Raw genomic sequence first — 18,744 nt, 5'->3', positions numbered from 1 at the left:
CGCATCATGACTGCAGGCATACTTACAGCTCCTCTAGGAAGCGGAGACTGTGCAGAGGACTCGGGGGCAGCTGACTGATGTTGTTCATACTGAGGTCTCTGGAGAGGAAAACAGACAGCGTGTGAGGAGTGGCGTATGCCACCACAAGGAAATCCAGCTGTTCAATTCACACATTTTCAAGCAGTAGAGCCAAATGAACTCATTATTTTGCTTGACAAATGAATCGCTATTTTGCATCTTAAACATATTGTTATCCCCCACCCCCCTTCCACCATGGGCTCTCTGCCAAGTTAGAGACCCTAGGAGGAGCTTATACGGATTCAAAATGATTTAGACCATTCATGGGTATGGCTGTAATTCTTCATGTTCAAAATTATGTGAATAGGACGGCAAAGAAAAGACATAACTCAATGCTAGACATAACTCAACTTTGTGTCTTTCTTGCTTTAAATTTTGTGACAAAGAAAAATGCCTTCACCACGCAACCCTGGCAGTCCTGTTTCTCTGGGACTATAAGCACCTTGTAAGAACAAATGTTTTGATTCAAAGAAATTAAAAAAAACAAAACAAAACAAAACAAAAAGCCTATTCCCTCCTTCTAACATGTTCCTTTTGCAGGTTCTCAGATTGCATTAAATAAATGAAATGAACCATAAAACAAGGGTGTAATGTGATCCTGCTCTGTAGCACACTTCCTGCTGGGCCTGCACAGTAGTTCCTGGCACAGGAAACAACAGCCACTTTGGGCAGAACTCAATCAATTTTTGTTTTAAGCGAAACTCCATGTAATTAGATTTTATTCTGTTTTTACTTTTCCGTTTTTTTTTTAACTGTGTCATACATAATCCTACAGCATCACTGGTATATGCCATCTGTGTCTCCGTGTCCCCAAGATTGACTGCTAGACAGATTCTAATCAAGACGCAGTAAGACTTTGTATAACAGTCAGCTGAAGGTTGACTTAGAAAAAGAATCGTTGCTCAAACCCGAAGATTCAGACTAATGTCATTATAATCTCTCAGACCAGATCTACATACTTAAAATTTATCTTGAGATAACACAATGAGCTTCATAGTTGTTCTTTTTAAAATTGATTTAATTGGCATATAACATTGTATTAAGTATACAACATAATTTGATATATGTATATATTGTGAAATAATTACCACAGTATTTTGTTAGCATCTATCATCACACATATTTATAAAATTTTTCTTGTGATGAGACCTTTTAAGATTTACTATCATAGCAACTTTCAAATACACAACTTATTATTATTATTATTTATTTATTTATTTATTTATTTATTTATTTATTTTTAAGTGAGAGGAGGGAAGACAGAAAGACAGACTCCCGTGTCCTGACTGCGATCCTCCCGGCAACCCGTCTGGGGCCAATGCTTATGCTCACTTGAATCAGCCGAGTTATCCTCAGCACCTGAGGCCGATGCTCGCACCAACCAAGCCACTGGCTGTGAGAGGGGAAGAGGGAAAGAAGGAGGAGAGGGAGGGGAAGAGAAGCAGATGGTTGCTTCTCACGTGTGCCCTGACTGGAAATCGAACTGGGATGTCTGCCTGCTAGGCCAATGCTCTATTCACCGAGCCAACAGCCAGGGCCACACCACAGTACCGTTAATGAGAGTCACTATGCTGTACATCAGGACTGATTTATTTTATAACTGGAAGTTTATATCTTTGACCACCTTCAGCCATTTCACCGATGAGCTTAAAAAAAAAAATCTGGATATTTACTATTATTGAAGTGGCCACATCCATTGCACCTAACCAGCTGGTTTCAGTATCAATAGGTTGGTTTCTTTATCAAATAATAACTTTTAATCAATGAGGCTAAGAATTGAGGAATCATTCGCTTTCTGTCTTTAAAAAGTTACTAGTTTTTGGAGTTCATTTTCTGATGTTTCATTGTTGGCATATAAGAAAGCAATAGACTTTTGTATATTAATTTTGTATCCTGCAACCTTACTGTATTGGTTTATTGTTTCTAATAGTCTTTTTGTGGAGTCTTTGGGATTTTCGATGTCTAGGATCATATCATCTGCAAAAAGTGAAACCTTTATTTCTCCTTTCCCAATATGAATGCCTTTTATTTCTTTCTCTTGTCTGATTGCTCTGGCTAGAACTTTCAGCACTACGTTGAATAAGTGTGGAGAGAGTGGACAACCTTGTCTTGTTCCTGATTTTAGAGAAAAAGTCCTCAGTTTTATGCCATTTAATATGATGTTAGCTGATGGTTTATCATACAGATATATGAAAAGATGCTCATCTTCATTAGCTATTAAAGAAATGCAAATCAAAACTATAATGAGATACCACCTCACATCTGTTAGATTAGCTATTATCAACAAGACAGGTAATAACAAGTGTTGGAGAGGTTGTGGAAAAAAGGAACCTTCATCCACTGTTGGTGGGAATGTAAAGTAGTACAACCATTATGGAAGAAAATATGGTGGTTCCTCAAAAAATTAAAAATAGAACTACCATATGACCCAGCAATCCCTCTACTGGGTATATACCCCAAAAAACTCAAAAACACTGGTACATAAAGACACATGCAGCCCCATGTTCATTGCAGCATTATTCACAGTGGCCAAGACATGGAAACAACCAAAAAACCCTTCAATAGATGATTGGATAAAGAAGATGTGGCACATATACACTATGGAATACTACTTAGACATAAGAAATGATGACATAGGATCATTTACAACAACAAAATGGATGGACCTTGATAACATTATACTGAGTGAAATAAGTAAATCAGAAAAAACTAAGAACTGTATGATTCCATACATAGGTGGGACATAAAAATGAGACTCATGGACATAGACAAGAGTGTGGTGGTTACCGGAGGGAGGGAAAGGGAAGAGAGGGAGGGGGTTGGGGGAGGGGAGGGGCACAAAGAAAACCAGATAGAAGGTGACGGAAGACAATTTGACTTTGGGTGATGGGTATACAGCATAATCAAATGTCAAAATAGCCCTGGCCAGTTGGCTCAGCGGTAGAGCGTCGGCCTGGCATGTGGGGGACCCGGGTTCGATTCCCGGCCAGGGCACATAGGAGAAGTGCCCATTGCTTCTCCACCCCCCCCCCCCTTCCTCTCTGTCTCTCTTTTCCCCTCCTGCAGCCAAGGCTCCATTGGAGCAAAGATGACCTGGGCACTGGGGATGGCTCCTTGGCCTCTGCCCCAGGCGCTGGAGTGGTTCTGGTCGCGGCAGAGCGACGCCCCGGTGGGGCAGAGCATCGCCCCTGGTGGGCGTGCCGGGTGGATCCCGGTCGGGCGCATGCGGGAGTCTGTCTGACTGTCTCTCCCCATTTCCAGCTTCAGAAATATACAAAAAAAAAAAAAAAAAAAAAGTCAAAATAACCTAGAGATGTTTTCTCTGAATCTATGTACCCTAATTAATTAATGTCACCCCATTAAAATTAATTAAAAAAAATTCCTCCCCCTCAAAAAAAAGTTACTAGTGGGAGCAGTTTAGCTCTTGCTGCGCAGCAATTGTCCTCAGGTTTGGGTCAAATGAACGCTCATAAAAATTTTTGAAAAGTCACTAGTATGTACACAAAAAATAAAGTATTTTGTTAAATGTTTTAGAGTGTGGTAAAAAAGCAGAATTATTAATTTTAATGTTGGTGAACAATAATATAGCTGAGTTTAATGCCATATTCTCAAACTAAAACTAAATAATGCCAAAAATGCAGATTAAAAAAATTTTCTATTGTCCACATTTTAAAAATCTGGTTTTTTTCTGGCATTTTTCAGATAAGTGAGCCATACAACTGACTAGAATTTTTGATTTTTTTGTGCGGAAGTTTATTTGAATTAGTAAAGTTGTTTAGTTCCCTGAAGAGACATGGATTAAATCAATCAATACAGTTTCTATATTCCTATCAGAGATTCTTTAATCTCTGCAAAGACTTGATATTTCTCAATTCACTTTTTAAAATTGATATTCCATTTATGTCCTAAAAAGGATCAAGGTGGTTTGCTTTTAGAGCATGTTTACTGGTAACCGGATCAGACCAGTCTCAGCATTAAGACAGCTGGCGGGAAGAGCACCGACTTTCCTCTCCTCTGATACATTTCTGTGTGATATGCAACTCAACTGGGACAACCATTGATCTTGTCTATGTGCAGAAAGGTCTAAATAGAACAAGGACATTTATACACTGAGATTCATAGCACTCCACATTATTATTTTCTTATAAGATTAAAAAATATTTTGTTTATTGATTTTACAGGGAGAGGAGAGAGGGAGTGGGGGAGCAAGAAAAAAAGTTGCTTCACTTTAGTTGTTAGTTGTTTTTGCTTGTTGCATGTGTCTTGACCCGGCAAGCCCAAGGTTTCAAACCGGCGACCTCAGCATTCCAGGTCTACACTCTATCCACTGTGCCACCACAGATCTTGCTAGCACTCTACATTGTTTTAATATTTATTACCAGATTTCAGGTACCTGAATATGAAGCTTATATATTATATGAGTATTCACTTGCAGGGTCCCCACTGGAGCACTTTTTAAATAGAGCAGCAAAAATAGTGCAGGCATTGGTAGGGTATAGTGTCGCAGGTTTGAATTCAGACCTCTCCATTCATTAGCTGCATGATCTTGGGAAAATTAACCTCCCTGTGCAGGCTTCCTCATATCTATCTATCTATCTATCTATCTATCTATCTATCTATCTATCTATCTATCTATCTATCTATCTAGTTTAAAATTTTTTATATTATTTATTTATTTTTACAGAGACAGAGAGAGAGAGTCAGAAAGAGGAATAGATAGGGATAGACAGACAGGAATGAGAGAGATGAGAAGCATCAATCATCAGTTTTTCATTGCAACACCTCAGTTGTTCACTGATTGCTTTCTCCATATGTGCCTTGACCGTGGGCCTTCAGCAGACCGACTAACCCCTCTCTCTTGAATTAGATGTGCTCTTTCTGGAAACATAGTCTATTGTCTCTAAGTCATCATGCTCTCAGGATCCTTTTCATACTTACCCAACCCTTCTGCTTTATAGACTCCTTTGTGGAATTTTTTGTATCTACCTTTTAAATGTCAGTGTTCTCTGGAGTTGTGCCCTTGGCCTCGTGCTTGTCAATCTCTACACCCCCCCCCCCCCTTTTGCGGCTATTACTTACTCTCATGGGTTTAAGTATCACTTAGATGCCCATAACCTTCTAAATCCATATTCCGAGTCCTAATCTCTCTCCTAAGGTTCAGAATCATAAAATGAATTATCTTCTGGATGTGTCCACTTAGCAGTCTCATAAGAACATACCACATTCAAAATGGAAATAATTCTTTTCTGTTCCAAATCTGTCTGTTTTCCTGTAGAGCCAGTTTCTAGTTAATGCCACTAGAACCATCTTCCAGTCAAAAATGCTTAAATCTTGGAAACGATTCAAGCCTTGCTCCTTTTTTCTTTATTGCTGGCTATCCCTTTTTTTCTCTTTCTACCTCTTCCTGTCGCAGGCCCTCGCCGCCTCTGACCCAGTCACTTGACACTGCTCCCGGGGCTGTGGCTGGCTCTCCCAGTCTTATCCTTTCAGGCCCACCTTCCAGACGGCAATGAGTTTGAAGTGTAAAACTTTCAGAATTAGCCAAAACACCACCTTACTTAAAACCTTTCCAAATGAAACCCACATTCAGTATTACATTCAAGCTCCATTGTGTAGCACACCAACCCTTCACCACCTTGGCATAATGATTCTAATTCATCCTTCAAGGACTGATGGAGGGTGTCAGCTTCTAGCCAAGTCTTGCCATGTAGAAGAGACTCAAAGAATGTTAACTCAAATTCTTTTCTACTGCCTTCTTCCTGTGAAGCAGATGATCTATCCATTAAAGAATCATGTAGAAGTTTCTCATCACATGGCCACACCTCTAAGTGTGAGGTGTATAACTCTTTTGGTATAGAACACTTTGGAGGCCAAACCCACTTTGTGCAGTGTCCACTCGTACAATGATGTTTGCTCACAATTGGAGTTGCAGTTTCTATTTTCACTAGACCCTATTTGCTTTCTGTCCTAGGGACTCCCCAGAGATTCTCAGTCTCTGAAAGCTCCCTTTCTACCCCCATGCTCAACACCTCTATGCTGCTGCTTCTGCTTTTCCTCCTGCTCCTTCTCTCCTCCCATCTCTGCTTCCTCCTCCTTCTGTTTCCTCTTCCTCTTCTTTTCTTCTACATTTCCTTTTCTCCTCCTTCTCCTGCCACACTGTCTTTCTTCTCCTGTCTATGGAATTGTGGGAGGGATGACTGCAGTCTACCATCTTCAAATCCAGTCACACTTTCTTTTTGAGACTTGGGACCTAAATTAGTGAACGAAGAGGCTGTTTCTTATAGTGTAACTATTAAACAAATGAATAAAACAACAACAAAAAATGGTTCCTGAATCTCTGCCACAGTTGAAGACAAATATTTTCTTCTTTAGCAGCTCAGTGCAATTCCTATTTCTTCTAAGTACAATCCTTTAAAACTTGTCTTGGGAGATCCAGTAGCATTTAGCTTCCTGCCAGGCACCTTTGTTAACAGTGCATCCAGGCTGGAGCCATTCCAGCACTTTTTAATTGATCACTTTTCAAATATGCTTCTGAAGATAAGCTGTGAACTTCAAAAGGAAAGGCGCAGGCTTGAGTAGCATTTTATGATAGATTGAATAGTGTTATTTCCAAGTACATTTCTCATGTTATTGTTTTTCACTTCAAAATAATGTACCTTTGAAAATTAATTTTTACTGAAGTATAACATATAGGGAAAAATGAAGAAATCTTAACTGTCCAGCTTAATGAATTTTCAGGGTGAACACATCCTGGTACCTAAGAAACCATCACCTCAGAAGCTCCCTCATGTTCCCTTCCACTCACTGCTCCCCCCAAAAGGAACTAGGCTGCTCACTTCTAGTACTTCATGTTAGGTTTTTCTTGGTTTTGATCTGCATTTAAATGGAATCATACAACGCATATATATATATTTTAAGATTTTATTTTTAGATCAGTTTTAGGTTTACAGGAAAACTGAGAGGAAGCCACAGAGATTTCCCATATAATCTTTTCCCCACACATGCAGACCCTCCCCATTATCAACATGGCCCACCAGAGTGGTCCATTTCTCACAACTGATGGACTATTGACACATTATAATCATCCAAAGTCTATAGTTTTCTTTAGGGTTTACTCTCGGTGTTATACATTCTATGGGTTTGGGTAAATGTATAATAACATATACCCACTATTGGAGTATCATATGGCATATTTTCACTACTCTAAAAATCTTCTGACATATGGGAGTTGATGCTTCCTGCTCCGTCCCCTTCTCTCTCTCCTCTCTCTCTAAAAGAGAATAAATAAATAAAAATTTTAATAAAAATCTTCTGCACTTTGTCTATTCATCTCTCTCTTTGCCCACCACCCCTCTTGGCAATCACTGAACTTTTTACTGTCTTCATAGTTAGCCTTTTCCAGAATGTCATACTTAGAACGATACAGCGTGTATTTTTTTCAGGTTGACTTTTTTTCACTTAGTAGTACAGGACATAGTTTTATTTTTCTAGTTCATTATGTTTATGAGATTTATCAATGTGTGGTTTGTATCAATAGTTTATTTCTTCTCAGTGCAATATGGTATCTCATTGTTTTATTATACCACAATTTCTTTATCCACTCCACTGTTTGGTTGAATATTTGGGTTCTTTTCAATGTGTGGTTATTATGAACAGTGCTGCTATAAACATACTTAAATATGTCTTATGTTGAATAAATTATATGTGTGCATTTCTGTTGGGTATATATCTAGAAGTGGAATTGCTGGGTTTTGGTGCATATATGTTAAACTTTACTATTAGATCTTGCCAAATAGTTTTCTAAAGTGGTTTGACTGATTCATACTTTCACTAGTACTATAAAAGAATTCTAATTGTTGACATCCAATTGTTTCCATTTGTTATCACCAAAATTAGTATTTTTTCTTTTAAATTTTAGTCATTTTGGTTAGATTATAATGCTACTCATTGTGGTTATAATTTTAATTTCCCTCATCTCTAAGACAGTTGAGTATCTTATATGACTTTTGGCCATCAGGATACCCTTTTTTTACAGAAGAATATGTTGTCTTACATGATGACAATCCAATTAAAGGTAAAACTTACTTGTAACAAGTAGAACTGATATGTAAAGGACAAGCCAATAATCCTTTCATTCTTCTCCTCATATTATTATTCTTCCTGAGGTTTCAAAGGTACTTTTTGAAAGAAGCGTAATCATTAAGAGCGTGTATTCTGGAGCTATTCAGCCTGGTTCTGAGTCCTGGCTTTGCTGTCTCTGAGCTGAATAACTTCCAGCAAGTTATTTAACATCTCTGTGTCTCAGTTACCTAATCTATGAAATGGAGATGATAATAGTATCCGCATCATAGAATTGTGCAAAATAATTGAGCTAACATATGTAAATTACTTATGGAATAATGTAAGCACTACATATTTTGTTATCATCATTATTATAATGAAATCTCTTAATGTTTTTACAAATTGAAACTCTTTTTCTTTTTTTAATTTAAAATTTTCTGGAAACGGGGAGAGCCAGTCAGACAGACTCCCTGCATGTGCCAGACTGGGATCCACCCGGCACGCCCACCAGGGGCGACGCTCTGCCCACCAGGGGGCGATGCTCTGCCCCTCCGGGGCGTCGCTCTGCCATGACCAGAGCCACTCTAGCGCCTGGGGCAGAGGCCAAGGAGCCATCCCCAGCGCCCGGGCCATCTTTGCTCCAATGGAGCCTCGGCTGCGGGAGGGGAAGAGAGAGACAGAGAGGAAGGAGGGGAAGGGAGTGGAGAAGCAAATGGGCGCTTCTCCTATGTGCCCTGGCCGGGAATCGAACCCGGGTCCCCCGCACGCCAGGCCGATGCTCTACCGCTGAGCCAACCGGCCAGGGCCAATTGAAACTCTTAACCGTTATAGACATTAACAAGAGTAGAGAAATATTAGCTAATTGATGCTTATGGTTATCTTGAAAAATCTTTTTAAAATTACAGTATAATTTAAAAAAGTCTTTAGATACAACTGGTTTATGTTCTTTTGGTCTCTTTGCTTTGTTAATAAATTTTTAATGGAAGCTTTGAAAAGACAGAGCTTCAAAGCAAAACTCATTTAAAAAAATTACATTAGCATTCTCATCTCATAGATAGAAATAGTTAATGTGACTGGGTATTCATCTGCCTTATTTATATTATGTCAATAACAAGAGGAGAGATAAAGATCATTATTTGTGGGGAGATCACTTATTTAAAAATCTCATGTGCTTAGAACACACCCTAAAATAGAGAAATAGGCAAGCAGACAACAAAACAAAACAAAGAAAAAATAACTATAGCAAATCAATCCCTTTTTAAACAGTCAGACTCAAAAGCCCATGAAGTTAGCCATGAATGCTTGTGCACTTTTTGCAGAGGGGAAGGTTCTAATCAGAAGAAAAGTATTTTTTATATGGAAAATCTTGGTGGGTTTTTTCTTCTGTTTTGTTTTGAAATCCAGAGCAACAAGCTACCAGTGGGAGGCAGACTCAACAAGGCTGGTCATGATGTGGGAATGTGGACATAAGAACTAAAATAATAATAATAATAATAATAATAATAGTAATTAATAATAATGTCATAAAATGCATAGGTCTTTGATCATTTAGTGTAATACGTACAGATATTTCAAAAGCTATCAACCAATTTGGAACCATTTTTTACCCCTAACCTAGTGTAGCACTTTATACATTCTAGAGAAATATCCAATCACCAAAAATCATCAGAAAAGTTTAAGTAGCTAGGAATACCATTAGGTTCTAACTCTTTTGCCTTTCTCTATTTTCTGTGAACAATTTTTAGCCTTGAACTTGCACCTGTGCTACAGATCTGTATTTCTAACAGTTTCCTTTTTTAACTTCTCCATGTGGTCAATCGATCAGTCATCTAAAATGCAACATATTTCAAACTGAACTGATTTTCTCTCTTTTCCTCAAACCAGCTTTCCCCTTTGTGTTTCCTCATCTTGATTAATGATTACCATTCTTTTAAGCAGCCAAGCTAGAAACATAGGGTTTTTTTTCATTGTCTTATTTATCTCTACTCTCTTCTAAATGGTCATTAGTACTATAGTATTATAGTATTATGTCTATATATATACTATAATATTATATCTCTGAAATATTTCTAGAATAATAATAACTAACAGTTATGATATACACACACACATCCCAACACAATCTAATGAATGTTCAGACAACAGCTTATTTTATAGATGAAGAAACAGAGGCACATAAAACTTCAGTTTTCCTAGGGTGATGCTAGCAGTAAGTGGCAGAGACAGGGTCTAAACCAGGTCTGTCTGACTCCAAAGTTGATGGGATCAATCTCTCTGTAGCTACACTGTAGAATGGAATCCATGATTTAATCTTCAGTTTTTGCTTCTGTAGCTTAAATTTAGGTCTTAAGACTTGCTTGACCTTTTTCATTCCTAAGAAGGACCATACATATAAGGAGGTGCCTCAGGACAAGTCTCTCCACTTTTCTGAACCTGTTCACACCTTGGAGGTATCTCTGGTTGCTCTTCTCTCTTGGCCAGCCCCTGTGGAGTGACCCTGTTTGGACCACCCCTCTGGACCATCTGCTTTACTTTCACTTAGCCTTTAGGCATCATCTTCTGGGTCCCACTTGGCTCCAGGGTCTATAGCCCCTGGCCTGTCTCTTCCCTAACCCCAAATTCCAGAATTCTGGTTGAAACTCTGGGCTTCCCACTTATCTCAGAGGAGAGATCAAGCAATTGCAATGGGATCTGATGGTCCTCTCTGCCTTCATTCTCTCCCCGTTCCCAGTCCATCTTGGGTTATCTTAATTTTGTTCCTAAAGTACAAAAGAGCTAATATTTCATATTGTCTTTCTTTTCCATTTAAAATAACTCCTTTTTTTTGTATAGAACTTTACAGGTTCCAAAGCACTTTTATACCCACAAGTTCTTCCCAATTTGTCTTAGAAAATCAGAAATGTCAGAATATAATTTACATCTATTTCCAAAAAGTTGCTTTGAGACCAGAAAAAAAATTTTTTTTTCTCTGTGTGAGATATTTGAACATGTATATTTTCAGAGTCCTAACTAAGACTGTGCTGTAGTTCACAGTACTGCTGTTCACTTGAGTAACATTCTGTTTTTCTTCCTGCTTAAAAGCAAAACAAATCAACTGGCTTTGGGACTAGTACAAGGTTTCTCAACCTTGACCCTATTGACATTTTGGGCCAAACTGTACCTGTTGTGGGGCTGTCCTGGGGATTGTAGGGTGTTGAGCAGCACCCCTGGCTTTCCCCACTAGATGCCAGTAACACCTCTCCCCACCCAGTTGTGATAACCAAGGTCTTTTCTAGTCTGTCACGGGCTGAACTGTATTCCTTCTCCCTCCAAATTCATGCGTTGAAGTCCTAACTCTCAGTAATTCAGAATGTGATTGTATTTGGAGGCAGGGTCTTTAAAGAGGAATGAGTTCATTAGTGTGGGCCCTATTCTGATATGATTGGTATCCTTCTAAGAAGATGAAATTTGGACATAGGACAGAGGGAGGACCATGTGAAGACACAGGAAGAAGACAGCCCCCAACAAACCTAGAAGAGAAGCTTCAGAAAAAACCCCAACTCTGGTGCCGCCTTGATCTTGGAAGGCTAGCATCCAGACTGTGAGAAATGGCTGTGATTTAAGCCCCCAGCCTGTGGAGCTCTGTTAAGACAGCCCTAGCAGGCAAATGCACAGACATTGCCAAAGTACATTTCCAAAGTTTTTATTTTTCTTCAAAAGAAGGAATTGAGAGGGACCTTCATGCCATACTCCTCTTTCACACCAAAATACCTTTTAACAGATAATTTCATTACTTTATTATTGGACAATGAAAATATGAAAGGCAGAGCAAATGCTATAAGATAGAGTGCTTATATATTTCAGGGAGTGACTGGAACTGTGTCAGTGATTTTCTTAGTTAATTCTGGGCCTGTGGTTGTGCTTAATGGTTCCATGAAAAAACTACCCAGAAAAGACCTGCAAGGCACTATTTCAATGAAAATCTTTCAAAAGCTTTCATGAAAGAAACTAGATATATTTTATTTCACTCAAGCAGAAATTCTCATTGCTTTCCCTGCCCTGTGCAATAAGGAAGACACTGAAACATCTTGCAGTTAACAGGATGTGGCTATGGGACCTTTCCATGGGTTCAAAAGGCCTTTGCTGGTTGCCCATCATCTGCAGAATGGAGACTAGATGTTGTTATCTATCTGTGGAATGAGGGAAGGAAATAGGTCACAGATTTGGAAAGGAGGCCAGGGTCTCAAACGACAGTTCTGTCACTATGTTGCTGTTAGAACTTTTCACTTTGATGCTTGTGTGGCTGAGCTTCCTAAGTTTGCACTGTAACACTTATTTCATGCTGCCCTGTTGAGGATTAAATGAGACAATGTAGGCACATGCCTGTAGCTCAGGGTCTGACACTGGAAAGGGCTTCACCGGTTGTTAGCTGAAGTTCCCATGATCTGGTCCTAATTCAATGGATTAAGTTTACCTCTCTCTAAACCTTTCCAAATAGTCTATATTCCGGTCACACCAAACTGCCTTTGATTCTCCCAATGTGTCCTGAGGTTTTGCCTTTGAGATTGACACAAGAAGTGTATTTCCAATGAACTTCCTGTTCAAGGGAAGGGATTTGGAGGAGGCTTGTCCTGTGGTTTCCTGCTCCCAGGCTTTGCTCGAGCTGTGCAGACTAGTGAGGCTGCATGTCAAGTGCCTGGCACACGGCCTCGTCCCGAGGCAGCAGTTCTCATCTCCTCCTGTCACATCTGCCTGCCTAGATCCCACTCATTCCTCACTCCCAAGCGCTCTCCCACTTCCTGCTTCCACTCCGGGCCCCTCTGCTGATGCTCCACGTGGCAGCCAAACCTAGCTTTCAAAACAGAATCAGCTAATTCCCTAGCACGGCCTGAAATCCTCCAGAGGATTCCTGTTCGCTCTTAGGATGAAATCCGAATGCCTTAGTGTGGCTGACAGGCCCTGACGGATCTGGCTCCTGCCTAACCCTCCATCCTCACCCCGACTCACTGTCCCCTCGCTCACAGGTCACATGCGCTGCCTCACAATTTCTCCCACCCCCCCCAAGGGCTTTCCCTTCTCAGGCCTTTGCTGTGCATTTTCCTATGCCCACAGCACTCTACGACACCTCACCCTCGCTTCCAAAGGCTGGCTCCTCTTTCTTCTTACCTATTGCTTTTTCAGATAAGTGCTCTTAGACTTCCAACCCACAATAGGTCTTTCCCCACCATTCCTTGGTCTTCTTCCTGCCTCCCCCTACCTCTTTCCCTCCATACTCCCCATCCCAAATTCTCACCACCAATCTTTCCACTTAGACCAGCTTGTGGTCACATCTTCATTGACTTTCCCATCTTCCTTTCTTAAATGCCATCAGGGCAGGGGTGTGTAATCACCAGCTTTTAGCACAGCATCTAACACATGGCTGACAATCAATACATACTTTTGTTGAGTGACCGACCAGCTGAGTGAATGCTACATTCTCTGACATTATTCCTTTCCTTTATTATTTCTAGGAGGATTATTTTTACTAAGTATGTTTATATGGGTCTCAGAGGATAGTATAGAAAGCAGATTAAAGAACACTGTGTCTTCCTTTTTAAACAGTTGGCTAAATTTACTTTTTAAAATAACTCTGCTATGACAAAAAACAACTCTACTATGAATGCCAATCTATCAAAAATATATTAGAGAATAGGAAAAAAATAAAAAAAGAACTCAATAAATAAATCTCACTAACTAATCTTTGACTTAGAGTCTAGTTGAATATAGAAGATGTAGAAACATGGCTGTATTTCAAAATTAAAGAGAGGACATGGACTCTATTCTACTTTGCTATTGAATAGTACGTGGGCTGCATAGATATGTAAAGTTCTACCTAAGTCAACTTTATTCTCCCATTAAATAGAAGAATCTTTACTGTTCTTACCTCAGCGGTATGGGGAATGTGACCACAATATTTATAAAACATATTCTGAGATCTCTTCTATTGCCTACAAAACACTTAAGGAGCTCTTGTTATTTTTACAATGCTTTTAAGCATTTTAAACTCAAAACAAAGTAGTAAAAACAGAAATATAATGATCCAAAATAACAAAATGCTACAAGATAGACCCCGAATGAAATTCAATTACCCAAGAGTTTGATTTAAATATCTTTTTCTTTAAACTAAAATAATCTCACGAAGACTGGTAGCATTGGAAAGGTGAGAGGCACAGTTTGTCCCTGTTGCAGTGGTACTTTTCAGGTATGCTACAGAAGTAATTTTCCAGCTTAATGTTTGTCTTCCTTTCAGTCTGATGCTGACAGACCAAGTCTAAAGAGACACTATTCAATTTCAGATAAACTGCTTTTCCATTCAATTTAACCAAGATTCCAGTAGAGGGAGCAGAGTCAACAATGAAAGAGAGATTTTAAAAACTTAGACATTCAACAGTGAAAAGACTAGATGCTGAGTTAATTTGAGAAATATGTAATTTTAGCTACCAGTAACAAGATTCATCTATTTATCTCCCAAATTACTGCTGTCATAAAAACAATTGTCTGCCTTTTTAATACCTCCTAGTAAATATTCATTTATATGATTATGAGTGCCTCAAAAGCCAATAAGTCACTGATGAACTTTTAAAAACAACCAGAGGAGTAATCATTCATTGTTATTGGTTAATGAGTTACAAAGCTTAAGGAAGTGCAAAAAGAGTATAACATTTAGAGTCTTTTAGACCAAGTCTGACTACATATAGAATCAGAAATTCAAAATGTCAGTGTACGCTACATCAAATGTATAATTATTAACTGAGAAACAATGGTGGAGAAAAAAATGGGGAAACCTCAAAAAAGGAAAGCCCACACTTATATCTTTATAATGAATCATGTTCAAGGAACTGAGTCATGTGTGGGAACTCAACAAGTGCATATTGATGATTAAGTTTAAAGAGTAACAAAGGCAAGGAGTTGTGCTAGCCATGAGGAAGTGAGTTTACAAATCTTACTACAAATTAAACAGTAAGAAATAGAGCTCAAACACTCATGGAAACTTACTCAAGTCATCACATTGCCAGCTCCAGCTGCTCTGGGGTTGGGGCAGTCACAGCTTGTGTGGCTATATGTGGCAGTCCTACTTAACTCTGTACTTGGCACTTTAGTGTCATGAAAGGAGGCTATTATTAAAAAAAAAAATCTCAGGAAAGCTAGTTGAATTAATTATTGGTGATAAGGATTTTATCCACTAACAGTGCATAGTTATAAAAGTGTTTTCATGAATACAAAACTTTTTACTTTTTTATTGTACTTTTAAAAAATAAAATTAAATTTAAGTCAAAGTGGTTATATATGTATATATTTATATTTGTACTTATATATACATATATACAACAGACTAATCTATTATATGTAAAGTTTAAAAAACTATAAACTTTACAAGAAAAGAACAAATGCAAAAACAAAATGAGTGCTTGCTTCGGTAGCACACACACTATAAAATTAGGACGATATAGAGAAAGTTAGCATGGCTCCTGTGCAAGGTGACATGCAATTCATAAAGCGTTTCCTATTTAAAAAACAAAACAAAATCAGCCCTGGACAGTTTGCTCAGTGGTAGAGCGTCGGCCTGGCATGCAGGAGTTCCGGGTTTGATTCCCAGCCAGGGCACACAGGAGAAGCGCCCATCTGCTTCTCCACCCCTCCCCCTCTCCTTCCTCTCTGTCTCTCTCTTCCCCTCCCGCAGCCAAGGCTCCATTGGAGCCAAGTTGGCCCGGGCACTGAGGATGGCTCTGTGGCCTCTGCTTCAGGCGCTAGAATGGCTCTGGTTGCAATCGCCCCCTGGTGGGCTTGCTGGGTGGACCCCGGTTGGGCGCATGCGGGAGTCTGTCTGATTGCCTCCCCGTTTCCAACTTCAGAAAAATACAAAAAAACCCCCCAAAACACAAAAAAACCCCCAAATCATCTGGCCCATGTCACACCTCTTCCACCTCTGACTACCACTTCCCAGAGGCATCCCTTTGCACCTCTTAGGCCAGAGTCCCTTAGGGGTCACTTTAGGCTGTAATTTTCTAGTCTTCTACCAGGGTTATTATTTGGGGTGGGTACTTGAGTGGCAAGGAGACAGTTGTCTGGCTGTGTGAGCTAAGGGAGATGTTGAACTGCTTATCATTCAGACTTTCAATGACTCTCCCTATTTTCAACAACTCTGGGACCTGCAATAGTACCCCTTTCTAGAATTTCACAGAGGAATTGGCTTGCTTCTTGACTTACCCCGTGCCATTTCTCAGCTAATCATTTCAACAAATTTCTTAACACACCTTGTCTATTATAATTGTCTCTCCTGCTTTCTTTGTCTTTGTAGGTTTCTGCTTTTTTTTTTTTTTAATTTTTTTAATTCATTTTAGAGAGGAGAGAGAAAGGGAGGGAGAGAGACAGAGAGGGAGAGAGAGAGGAGAGAGAGACAGAGAGAGAAGGTGGGGAGGAGCTGGAAGCATCAACTCCCATATGTGCCTTGACCAGGCAAGCCCAGGTTTCGAACCGGCAACCTCAGCATTTCCAGGTCGACGTTTTATCCACTGCGCCACCACAGGGCAGGCGGTTTCTGCTTTTTAAATTACTTTTCTGCAGCTTGAGATGAACATATGTTGAATCTACTATATGTTCTTTCATATTTTCCTTAAGCTGAAACCACAATATCAACTATTCAAGTAGCTACTTGTTTTAGGTATAATGGCTTTAGTTTTCCAATCTATACCAAACTGATTAAAACTCGCCATAATTAAAAAAAAATTTTAAATTTTGGTTACAGTTTTGTTTTCTTAACAAGGTTATGTTTAATCTCTCAGGATTAAAAAAAAATTAAGGTTTTTTTGTGTGAATTAAACAACAACAGAATGTCAAGGGAAGGGCACACTGCCCCATCCTCTGGGGTATGACAGCTACAGCAGTTTAACACCTAGCTGCACAACAAAATTAATTTTTATATTTTCCAAATGAAATAATAGTACAATCATTGTCTTTTCAGCTTACTCTAATTTTCATACATAAAGCTACATTAGAAGCCTGGCAGAAAGCTTGCTGACTTTAGTATGTAGTGTGTATCTTACAGGAAATTTAACATTCATAACAGTAATAATGCCATTAAGGAAGTCCTCAATTTAGAATCTGGAACATTCTTCTATCAAATGGGGGCAAGGTGGAAATTCAGTCCAGTGAGTCTGTCTCAAGATCTTCATCTCTTGTTTGCTCTACGTGTATGTTCTCCTAGGTGACTGGATTAATACTGTAAGCCCAAGCTGAGATCTGTTTTTATATCTGTAGATCACATGTTGTTTGGTGCTCAGTTTCTACTTGTTCCTCCTGCTTGCATTTTCTATTGGTTGCGACTTTCTCATGTCGGCCTTTCAGCACATTCCCTCCCTGAGCAGTCTGGAAGCTTCTTCCCCCTTTTCTCTTCTTTTTACCTTCTTGATCATCTCCTTCTTCTCCAGAATCAGAGGCTGAGGTAACCCCTATCTTAGCTAAATCTTTCCTTTTTGATTCAACTTCTTTCTTCCTTTCTATTTTTTGTCTGGCTCTTTTCTTAGCTTACCTTCTTTCTTCTGGCCCTCTTCATCCTTTCTAAACTGTTGTTTTTCCTCTTGACCCCTTTTCTTACTTTTGTCTTCTTCAGTGACCATGTTGCTCTCTGAAGGACAGGTCCGCGTGACCACTTTGGGGCTGCCTCTTTGTTTTGGACTCTCGACCTCGGTAGCTGCAGACCGTCCTCTGGTAGGACTCACGTTGAGATGCGCAGATGCTGTTGCTGTGGTCACCACTCCTGCTTCCTGGGCTTCCACTTGCTTTTCTGCCTTTCTCTTTCTTCCTCTTCTGGTTGCTCTCAGAGTGGTTATGTCCATTGTTCTAGTCCCATCATCATTGCTGGCTTTTTCTTCATAGTCATTATATTCCTTTGAAATACTAGTTTCTTTTTCTTCAACTTCAACCTCAGATGATGCATTTGATTATTAAGCTGATGCCTGTTGACTTGAAAACTTCACTGTCAGATTGTTGTCTAACTCCCACAAACCTTCATTAAAGCCTTTTTGTTTATTTGGTTTTCCTTACTTTTTCTTATATTCTGAATAAGGAAATATATCCTTTGGCCTAAAAAAAAAACCAGTATCATGAGTTCCAAAAAGGGAACTGGGTAGTTTGTTTGTGGGAGGTTTTGCAACTCCATCAGGAACTTCATCTACTGGAGCTGGCTGAGGAGGATAACCTTTCATCTTGGCGAAAGTGAGGTCTTCTGGTTTGCAATTGAGAGTCCTATCTCATGAGGGGTCATGAGGGGCTCGGGGTGGGACAGCCAGTGAGGAGGTGTAGCAGTACGGACGGTGGCTGGGGTGGTGGGCAGCAGAAGGATGGAGCCAGAGGACGCCTCAGGGTGTCCCAGCCTGCCTGCCGGCGTGGTAGCCCACCTCCACTGCCTGCCTCCACACCAGCCACCTGCGCCACAAGTTGCTGCAGACACAGCTCAAAGTCTCCGAATTGCAACTGCTGCCATTGCTGAGCTGCCATGATTTATGTGCATAACTTCTTCCTCTCCTCCTCATCCTCCTCCTCCTCCTTCTCCTTCTTCTTCTTCTTGCCTTGACTTGCTGTGGTGCT

At 39.7% G+C, this 18,744-nt stretch overlaps 1 protein-coding gene, 1 non-coding gene and 1 pseudogene across 2 annotated transcripts in view; 1 reads left to right on the top strand and 2 right to left on the bottom strand.

Moving 5' to 3' along the window:
* LGR5 (leucine rich repeat containing G protein-coupled receptor 5) overlaps positions 1-18,744 on the bottom strand; it is a 143,169-nt gene that overhangs the window by 83,560 nt on the left and 40,865 nt on the right. Inside the window, exon 2 of the mRNA XM_066368565.1 lies at positions 27-98. Within this exon, the coding sequence (XP_066224662.1) occupies positions 27-98 (72 nt within the window). The remainder of the gene's footprint in view (positions 1-26; positions 99-18,744) is intronic.
* On the top strand, positions 15,563-15,669 carry LOC136395974 (U6 spliceosomal RNA). The gene has a single exon (XR_010749419.1). It is a non-coding gene; the product is annotated as a U6 spliceosomal RNA (small nuclear RNA).
* On the bottom strand, positions 17,404-18,654 carry LOC136393872 (PC4 and SFRS1-interacting protein pseudogene; annotated as a pseudogene).

Source organism: Saccopteryx leptura, chromosome 2 (genome assembly GCF_036850995.1).
Source record: "Saccopteryx leptura isolate mSacLep1 chromosome 2, mSacLep1_pri_phased_curated, whole genome shotgun sequence".
In the NCBI taxonomy this organism is placed as follows: Eukaryota; Metazoa; Chordata; class Mammalia; order Chiroptera; family Emballonuridae; genus Saccopteryx; species Saccopteryx leptura.
This window is presented reverse-complemented; position numbering and strand designations above follow the sequence as displayed.